At 59.5% G+C, this 10,188-nt stretch overlaps 1 protein-coding gene across 5 annotated transcripts in view; it reads right to left on the bottom strand.

Annotated features, from left to right (window-relative positions):
- Positions 1-10,188, bottom strand: part of LGR6 (leucine rich repeat containing G protein-coupled receptor 6) — a 98,239-nt gene that overhangs the window by 71,763 nt on the left and 16,288 nt on the right. For 4 of the 5 annotated variants that reach the window (XM_027096031.1, XM_027096032.1, XM_027096033.1 and 1 more), the window contains one exon: positions 1,433-1,504. In XM_027096031.1, the coding sequence (XP_026951832.1) occupies positions 1,433-1,504 (72 nt within the window). Of the gene's footprint in view, positions 1-1,432; positions 1,505-5,193; positions 5,516-10,188 lie in introns of those variants that run through there. The other variant, XM_027096035.1, reaches the window with a different exon arrangement.

Below are 10,188 nucleotides of genomic sequence, written 5' to 3'. Positions count from 1 at the left end.
CACACACACACACACACACACACACACACACACACACACACACACACTGAGTCTTGTTATTTGACATGTGTTGTTAAAAAAAAAAAACACATGGAAAGGCATCGTGACCTTTGGGGTAACTAGCTTGGGTACCCTAGGTGGGCGTCTTGGCTCTAAAACAGGCCCAGCCCCTCAGGGAGTGGGGCATGGAGGGCCGGCAGCCCACAGGGCTCAGGCTGTGCCCGGATCGCCAGCCCGGCTCCTAGGCCTTTGCCCTGCTTTTCATTCCCACCAAGCTGGGCCCCGCCACCTTGACGGCCCCTCTGCTGCCTCTCACTCTGTCCCTTCCTTTGAGAACAGCCTTCAAATTCCTCCTTGGAAGGCGTCCCCACCCACCCTGCCCACTCAATGACGTGGCGAGCCCAGGTGCCCACACCAGGCGCCCTCTCGTCTGCTCCGGGCAGACCGAGTGCACCCTTGGGGGGCCGTGCCTAGGGCCAGGGTGAGGAGGGCTGTGCAGGAGTGGGTCAGGGCCAGGAGCCCCCAGTCTGAGAGTTTAAGCAAAGCTGGTAGAGCCCCGGGATCAGTGGTGACGCCCAGACAAGAACCAGCAGGCTGGGGGTCGGGTGAGGAGGGGGGCAGGGCTGGAAGCAGGTGTCCTGGCTGCCTGCAGGGGACAGCAGGCACTCTGGCCAAGGAGATGACTCTCTCACGTGAGGCCAGCCTGCAGGGCTCCAGGCCGTGGGGAGGGATCAACCAGGGAGGACTTCCTGAAGGAAGTGGGCCTTGTGTTGGCCCTGACGGAATGGAGAGAGAGATGGTGGGCCTGCCGGGCTGGAGGGGCAATCTGCTCAGATGCAGGAGGGCTCCAGGGATGGGCAGCGGGACAGGCCTCCCTGGAGCAAAGCTGGCCGGGGGGGCTTGGGCCAGGTAAGGGAGGGTCCTCGAAGCAGCTCCTTTGGATCGTGGGGAGCTGGAGAAGGCCGTGGAGCTGGTGAGAGGCACCCTGAGGTGGGCAGAGTGTGTCAGAGAGGAGGTAGGTGATCTGTCCTTAGGGGCTGCGGCCGGCTCAGGGGAGGGGACATCAGGGCAGCAGCAGCAGCAGGGATAGGTACGGGGGACCTTCAGAGGAAGAACCACCAGGACCTGGGGAGCGGCCGGCGGCCGGACACAGGGGGCAAGGGCAGGTCAAGGACGACCCCAGGGAGAGAAGCAGCGTTGACAGAAAGCCGGTCGGCTTCAGCTGGGGAGAGGCTGGATGTGCGAGCTCCTCTGTCCCCACCGCCCCCCTCGGGCCCACACCTGGGCAGGTGGGGCTGACCCCGCTCAGAACAGCTCCCCAAGGCCATTTCCACTGGCTCCACCCGTCCCCCTGGGGACCCCCGGTTCCCTGTGTCAGAGGTCACAGTGCCCGCCTCCAGCCCCCCACCCCCCCACCCCCCCATCTACTCACAACTCCTCCAGGAAGCGCAGGTTGAGGAAGAGGCCAGGCCGGAGCTCCGTGAGGTTGTTCATGCTCAGGTCTCTGCGGGAGAGAAGGCAGCGGGCAGGCTGTGAGCTGCGTCCTCCCCGGGCCATGCTCCCCGTGGCTCCCCCTGCGCCTCCCTCCTCCCCCCTCCCTCCACTGGACGGGCTGTGATGAGAGCCACAGAGGAAGCCGACCCCGTCGGGGACAGGCCAGAGAAAACTTCAGAGGATGTCAGAGCAGGACAGGGCCAATCAGCACGCAGGATCCCTCACGGACGTTCTACCCGAGACCACCGCCATCCCGCGGGCTCCTGGAATCAGCCCCAGACTCACCAGGGGTTGCCTTGTACTCAGTCCCTGAGCCTGCGGGATTCCACAGCCCTCTGAGGCCTGCAGTCTCTCTCCTGTTGTCTCTCCCAGAACCCCACCAGGCTCCTCCTACTTTTCTCCAACCAGAGGGCCTGGCCCCTGGTACAGCCCTGAGGAGTCCCACCTTAGCCCAGTCTCGCCTTCCCACATTATCTGAGAGACGCTGAGGGTGGTTTCTGTGTCACTGCCCTCCAAGATACCCTGCACACAACGGAATCACAATACTGTGACTGTGTAACAGCCGGCGTTTACTGGAGGCCCACTTTGTGTCAGGCACAGGCTAACCTTTATCCAAATACAGTAAGTCCGCTACACACGAACCTTCAAAGATGTGAACGTGCGTTCGCATGTCCAGTCACATAAGTTAGTTCACGCGTCTGGCGTACATTGTCACGTGTGTGCATCCTCTATAAGTGGTTGCGCTTTTGTGTACTTTGCAGTACTGTATAGAGTACAGTAGTACAGTACCTTTATTTCAAGCCCAGGATGTCTGAAAGCAAGCATAAAAGCAGCGGTGATGTAGCTGGGACTGCTAAGAAGCGGCAAGCAATAATGATGGAAACAGAAGTGAAAGTAACTGAGAGAGTGGAGCGAGGCAAAAAGATGTTAGACATCGCTCATTCTCATAACATGACTCATTCTATCGTTGTCACGAATCTAAAGAACAAGGACAAGATCATGGAATATGTGAAGTCTGCTGTGCCGACGATGTTGACAAAATACTGAAGAAGCATGGAAAAGCGATGGAGGAGATGGAGAAAGTTCTCAGTGGGCGGATGCAGGATCAACGTCAGCGCTGAGTCCTGCTCAGCTTAATGCTGATTCAAGAGAAAGCTAAAAGCCTTCATGAAGACCTGAAGAAGAAACACGGCAAAGAATCAGAGGGCAAACCTTTTAATGCCAGCCATGGCTGGTTTCATCGGTTCAAGGCTAGAGCCAACCTTCACAACGTAGAAGTAAGTGGAGAGGCAGCAAGTGCAGATAGGGTAGCTGTCCAGGAACTGCATGAAACACTTTGAGAAATTATTGATGATGGTGTGTATTTACCCAGCCAGGATTTTAATGTGGATGAGACACAACTGTACTGGAAGAGGATGCCGGACCGAAGTTACATCAGTAAGGAGGAAACGTTGATGCCGGGCTGTAAAGCAGCAAAGGACAGGCTAACTGTTGTTTGGTGGCAACGCTTCCGGTGAACTGAAGCTGAAGCCTCTTAGTTTATCACTCAGAGAACCCGAGAACCCTTAAACACAAAGCCAAGGGCTCTCTTCCTGTTGCGTGGAAGCATAACCCCAAATCCTGGATTACACAGGCCATTTCCCAGGACTGATTTTTCCACCAGTTTATCCCAGATGTAGAGAAATACTGCTTGGAGAAGCACGTCCCAACAAAACATTCTTTTGCTGCTCGACAATGCTCTGGGCCACTGCCCATCCATGGATGACTTTCATCCCAACGTCAAAGTAGTGCATCTGCCACTGAATACTACGTTGCTCATCCAACCTATGGACCAGGGAGTTAGAGCGACTTGCAAGAAATATTATTTACGTCACACTTTCTGTCAGGCAGTAAAGGTAACTGACAAATCAGGAACAACCTAGGGACAACTTTGGAAGGACTATAACATCTACAAGACCATAAAAACATTGACTTTGCATGGTGTGAGGGTATGGCGGTCACCATGAATGGGGTTTGGAAGAACCCTTGCCCACAGTTTGTTCATGATTTTTGTGGATTTGAGAAGGTAGATCAGAAGTCCGAAGAGGTCTTCAGCAACGTAGTGACCCTCAGCGATAAGCTGGAGCTAGATCTGCAAGAGGACGACTTCACTGAACTCCTTGCTGTGCAACATGAGGAGCTTACTAATGAAGACGTGATGGAATTGGAGGCCCAGAGAAAGGATGAAGAGGGCCAGGAGGAAGAAGAAGTAACTGAGGAACTGGAGAGATTCACGACGCAGAAAATGGCAGGGGGTTTTCTTTATTCGAGGAGGCACTGTTAGTTTATGAGGCACAGGACCTGAACCTAGAATGGTACCCAAAGGTGGCAGCAGCCGTTCAGAATGCAATCCAGTGCTACCTTGTCATCTGTGATGAGAAAAAAAGAGCTACTACCCAGACATCACTGGATCGTTTTATCAAGAGGGTGGAAAGAATTGAATCCAGCAAGGAGCCAGCACCTGTGCCACCAACGTCAGGCGTGAGTGAAATGGCAGCTTGCCCTCCGTCTCCTGTTGCTGATGTTGCTTCAGCTCTACCATCTCCCACCTCCTCTCCCTCCTCCAGTCAGTAACTGTTCCTGCCTGTTCCCTCGATGCCAGCCTCTGTATACCAGCTGTTGTACTGTAATATTGTCCTTTTCAAGGTACTATACTGTAAGATTAAAAATGTCTTCTTTATTTTTTGTGTTTGGTTTTTATGTATTGTTTGTGTGTAAAGTGTTATAAACCTACTACAGTACAGTACTCTATAGCCAGTGTGTAAGTCGGGTACCTAGACTAACTTTGTTGGACTTACAGACAAATAGGATTTACAGACGCGCTCTGGGAACTGAACTCGTTCGTGTGGAGGGGACTTACTCTAATCCCAGTTAATTCTCACAACAACCCCAAGGTGGATTCCAATGTTACCTCCACTTTACACTCAAGAAAGCAAAGAGGAAAATGCTGAACATTTCTAATTTGAGTAAGATTAAATCTATTTTCAAGGGGGAAAAAAAAAAGAAAGAAAGAAAGCAAAGAGGAAAAGAGCGCTGAGGCCAACTCTCTCCTTGGTTTACCTGCCAGACCTCGGGCTCTTTCTTAATCACTATGACCCTTGGTTTCTTCATCCATAAAAATGGTTGAACACCACCAAACTCCTAGGGCCCTCGTAAGGATTAAATGAGCCAGGGCTTACAGACTGCCTAACAGGGCACACACATCAGTCCTGTCCCTCGGTGACCTGTGGGCAAGCGTCCCAGCGCAGCAGGCCTGGGGCAGGCAGAAGGCGTGACCTTAGCCTGCTGGTCCTGCCCTGCCCCAGCGTTTTCCTCCCAGTATGCGCCGGGGAGCAGTGACGCTCGGGCTGCACGTGTGCGTCTCATACACTTGGGATCCCTCCTGTCTCAGACTCCTAACAGCTGCTTCTCACCTCTGCCAACTCCCCCCAGCCTGAGGGCACAGGGTGGACCCAGACCGGCCCACCGTGTGGCCGGGCACCACCCGCGGTGCTTCCTGCAGCTCCCTCCTCCCCAGGAGAGCACGTTCCCTGCAAACCCCAGGGTCTCCATTTTCCACAAGAAACGCGTGTGACGTGTGTGCTGGAGATAGGGTGGGGGTCAGGGGTTCGGGGCCCAGCTCCAACCTATGAAAAGGCTGTTTAGGCTCCGGTGTTTTACCTCCAGTGAAGCCTGGCCTCTGGACGCTACATGCTCTGAGGAAGGAAGCCAGCGGGGGCAGGTAGAGCCGAGGAACCGGCAGGCTCCCGTCCGGCTCCACATGAGGACCGAGGCCATCCCCGGCCTGCCCGTCCAGAAGGAGGGCCGGGCGAGCTGTGGCTGCTTGGCTGGCGGCCGCAGAGCCGCAAGCACGCTGGACGGTGGCGGGAGGGGACGGTGAGGCCACGGGAGCTCAGGCCGCAGACCCTCCTGCCCGGCCCCGGGCCCGGGCACGATCGGCCCGGCAGGAAGGCGTGAGGATCCGCAAAAGCAGGTACCTCTGAACACGTACCCCGAGCATCTCTGGACGTGTCTCCACAGGCGCTCGCGGGCATGTGACTCAGACCCCATCACTCAGCCGTCGCCCCGGGGGCTGCACCTCAGAGGCTCTGATGTGGCTCCATGCCCCCCCCGCCCCCCCCGACGAGCAGCCTCATTGTTCTCCTTGGGGAGGAGGGGGCCTGCACCCCGCCCGCCCGCATCCCGCCCGGGACAGCGCCCAGCCCAGCTGCAGGGCTCCGTGAGGGGCAGGAGGGGGGTCCGTCGGCACTGCAGGAAAAGGCTGGGGCTGGCACCAAGGAAAGGGGGGCGGAGGAAGACACGGAGCCGCGGAGGGAGACGCAGCGGCGGCTCCAGGCCCGGCCGCCGGCCTTGGGGACCAGGGGGCCGGCACGCGGGCCCCAGGAGGAACCTGCCTTCGGGAGCTCTGACCCGGGAGTCCGGTGAAGGTGGCGGTCCTGGGAGAGGTCACCGCGGGCGCCCAGCCGTCCTCGCCCGGACCAAGGCAGGGAGAGGGGCGCGGGCCGTGCGAACGTGTAAGCACTGCGAGTGTCAGGACTCGTGAGGCCCTGCAGCGCCTGTCTAGTGAGGCACCGGACATGCGTGTCGCGGGAGGGCATGTGTGTGTGTTTGTACACGTGCAAGTTTGGGTTGTATTCGTGAAAATCACAAGCATTCTCCAAGTATCCACATGTTATCAAGATAGAATCTCTCTGGGAGAAACTCACCCGGCTCGCGCCCGCAGGTGGAACTCTTTTCGGCTGTGACCTTGGGCGAGCGAGGCTCCGTCCCTGGCCGGGAGGGCGCGGGCTGCTCGGGGGGCTGTGTGGGGCCCAGCTTGTGGGTGAGCTGGACACCGAGGCCTGGCCTCAAACGCTGCCCCACCGCTGCCGCCCTGTGAGCGCTGCCAACGCGCGCGCAGGCGCGCACGCACGCACGTACACGGAGCGCGCGCACGCACGCACACGGACGCGCACGCACGCACACGGACGCGCGCACGCAAGCACAGGCACACAAGTGCTCTTCGGGACGGGCTTTGTGGGTGCCTGACCTACACAGTTACACAGAGAGGGCCACTCGGAAGGGCGCGCTTGCTTTAAGTCTGAACACTTCTGGACGCGAGGCACCATGTTTCATGGTGGGCACTGCCCGCTGCATCTCTCAACTCAACTGCAGGGGCGAGAGGCTGGGTTGCAGCCCCACCCCGAGGCCTCTTCCCAGCAGCCCTTGGGGCACGCAGAGGGGCTCTGTGTGCTGGGCCGGACACAGCCATGGGCAGGGGGACAGAGAGGATCGATGAGCGAGGCTGGCAGCCCGAGCACAGGAAGCGTTCTCAGAGCTCGACCCTGTGTAGCAAGTGGACCACCAAGGAAGCCAGGAGAGGCGGCGTCGCCGTGGAGACCAGGAAGATGCTGGGGAACTGAGGGGCAGAGAGCAGCAGGACCCAAACCTGGACGGGGTGGTGGGTAGTAGGAGACCCGCCCCCAGGGCCATCTGGCTGACACCCAAGGGCCCTGGGGGATTTGTTCTGTTTGCATTTTTCCTATAAGAGGGAGAAACAGCAGAAGGCAAAGCCCCTGGGTCCTGCTGGGTGGGCCTGGGAGGACTGTCCCCACCGGTTGGAAGAGACACTAGGAAGCAGGGCCCATCTCTGCAGCTAAGTAAAGAGCGGCCAGAGTGACCGGGAGATGAGCCCCTGTCCCCAGGCGTGGCTGTGCCCCAAGGCTGCGTCTGTGAGGCCCTCCCAGCCCCGCGCCCCGCCCCCCCCCCCCCCCCCCCCCCCCCCCGCTCCCCGCAGAGCTGAGCATCGTCCTGCGTCCTACGCGGTTTTGTTCAAGCTCCCGCGGGGGCATTAGCTGGGCTCCTGCTGTGTGCCTGGTGCTGCCCTGCCCCCATCACCACCCCTCACAGCACTGATGAGCCCGTGGGCCTGGCCCTGACGCGTGACACCTCCCAGCCTCTGTCTTCGCATCTGTGAAATAGGGATCACGAGGTACTTGCCTCACAGGGGTTGGAGTGAGAATTACATGAGTCATTAAACTGTACGAGTTAGTAAAATAAACTCAGGGTTCGCTCAGCATGCCTTCTTACTAATGCCCTCACCAACTGAATTATGATCAGGACACAACGCCCCATGTGGCCAGGAGCTCCCTCCAGGCAAGGACTTATCTCAGTGCCCTCTGCAGCCTCCAGGCCTGGGGGTACCTGGCACACAGGGGCTGCACTACATACCGAGTGAGTGACCACAGCCTTGCCCGGCCTCTGTGCCCGTGGCTGGCAGCCCTGGCACTAGACGACACTGGCTGACCTCCTGTGTCACTAAGAGGCAGGTGACAGGAGAGAGGGCTCGGATCTGGGGTCAGGGGCCTGGTCCAGTCAGACCCACGTCACCCTCCCTTCCAGCCCCCCAGACTGCTGGTTTCCTTTCTGACGGGCGGCTGTGGGCTCCGAGTGCCGGGCTGGGGGGACACGGACGGCGTGGGGCCAGCCCCAGGCCCAAGTTCGCAGTGTTCCTGGGGAGGGTTTATCACAGAGCGACGAACCCCACATTTGTACCCTGCTCCCTGGTCACCAACTGCTCCCGCCGCCGCTCTCCCCGTTGGGTTCTAAACTGTCCGTCCGGACTCAGAAGGGCGAGGGTAGAGAGAGATGGCCTTGGGGGCAGAAAGAGGGGTATGTGGGACACAGGCGGGTCTGGAACGGAAGGCGCCGAAGACGGGGGGCTCGCTGTGCACACGGGGCTGGCCGAGCACCTTGGGGCTTCTGCACCCCTGCCCGCTCCGCAGCGCTGGGAGCATCTGCCACCCAGAACCCCTGCACTTCCAGACTCCCCTGAATGGCTTCTGTGCTTCTTCAGGCAAGAGGAGAGACAGTCACAGAGGGGGACCCAGCCCCGAGGCCCCACGCCAGCTGATGGAATGGGGGCTAGAACTGTGTCTCCTGAAACCAGCGCCTGGACAGCGCGTCTTCCTCCGTCAGCTGACTCCTCATCAGGGGGACTGGTACTGGCTGTCTCCTTGGAGGCTCCTAACTGGTCGACACAGAGTTCTCTCAGATTTCTGCAATTGTCACAAATTTCCCAACAAAGGAGTGGCTCCAGCCAGGGCAAAAGCATCCACCGTCACACACACAACAGCACAACCTCAGGCTCACAGGCCTTGCACAAACCCGTGTGAGAACAACACTGTAGTTTTCAATTGAAGGGCTACTGCTTGGTGCTGCCGTGTGTCGGCTCCCCTGTTTGTAAGGACATCTCCACCCTGTGCGGGGGTGGGCCGGAGGGCTTGAGGAGGCAGGCGGCGTGGGGGATGGGAAGACAGACGCCGACGGGGAGGGCTGGCACCTGACTCGGGGGTCACTGGGGTCCCCATGGTTTCTAAGCCGAGACCAGGCTTGTGCAGGTCAGACGGAACCAGGGAGAGACGGGAAGCCCAGAGCGCCGGCAGGGGCCCCGGCCATTCAGGCGGGCGGGGGGCACAGAGCCAGGGAAGGCGACACTCCTAAACGTCCCGTGACAGGAAAGGTAGGGCATTTGAGCCCTGGGCTGTAAGACCACAGGAGACAGGGAATGTGGCTCACGGTGTCGTGATACCTCATCTATGGATTTGTCTCCTCAAGCTGACGGCGGTGAAAGGAGACCAAGGCCAGGAGAGACGCCTCCCACTCAAGGATGCTGCACTCGGGAAATGGAGGTTTGGCACCAACTTCAGGCCAAACCCTTGTTTCCACCTTCTGCTTCTTGGGAAAGGGAAAATGCCAGCTGGAACACCAAGTCGAGGGTGTGGGTGCCCGGGTGGGGGGAGGGAGGGCAGCCTCGGAGGCGCAGAGGGTCCCGGGCCTGCCCTGACCCTCAACCCTGCAAGGGAACCCCTTTGTTGGGGAGCCGGCCGCCTCAGGCTAAGGGGACTTCGCTGCTCTGCCAGGCAAAGTGGCCAAGCTGGGGTGGTCCCAGAGCCCCTGCCCTGATCAGAGGTGTTTCCCCTGCCCCGGTGGTCGGTCCTAACCCTCCGAGCCACGCTGTGCAGGCCGGCCCTCCACCAAGCCCGGAGCAGGAGAAGACACCGCAGAGCGAAGATGGGACAGGCTGCCTGTGTGTCTGCTTCCCCTGCGTGGGTCCCTGCTGCCTGCCCAGCCGAGCCCCCCACACGGAGAGGCCGGAGGGTGGTCCTGGGCCCAGTCAGGGCTGCTGTGTGCAGCCCATGAGCACAACGGGCCAGAGGCTCTGGGAGCCGCACGGCTGGCTCCACCCCTCTCCTCTGGAGACGGTCCAGACCGTCACCGCCCGCACCGACTGTTCACATTTCAAGTCACTGAAAGTAAATCAGAGTAAAACTTCGGTTCCTCGGCTGCGCTGGCCACATGCGCTGCGAAGCGCGTGTCCTCGGGTGTGTCTCTGGTGTCCTATCAGCGGCCCCCGGAACGGCCCTGCAGTTGGCCTGGACCCTGTCCTTCCCGGCTCTGCCGCCTGCCAGCTGTGTGACACGGGGCAAGTGACTTCGCGTCTCTCTGCCGCGGCTCCTCCCTGGTAAAAGCACTTGGCCAGCATCCGGCACGCGGTGACCAACCCGCCGCCAGGGCTGCCGCTCACCGTGGCCCAGCTCGCACGCCTCCACCCACCGCCCAGCCGTGTGTCATTCAACCAGCATTTATTAGGCACCTACTGAACACAGGCACTGT

This window comes from Aethalodelphis obliquidens, unplaced genomic scaffold (assembly GCF_003676395.1).
Source record: "Aethalodelphis obliquidens isolate GAN/ISIS:26980383/991018 unplaced genomic scaffold, ASM367639v1 scaffold97, whole genome shotgun sequence".
Lineage (NCBI taxonomy): Eukaryota > Metazoa > Chordata > Mammalia > Artiodactyla > Delphinidae > Aethalodelphis > Aethalodelphis obliquidens.
Note: the sequence above shows the minus strand (reverse complement) of the source record. Positions and strands in the feature narration are given on the sequence as shown.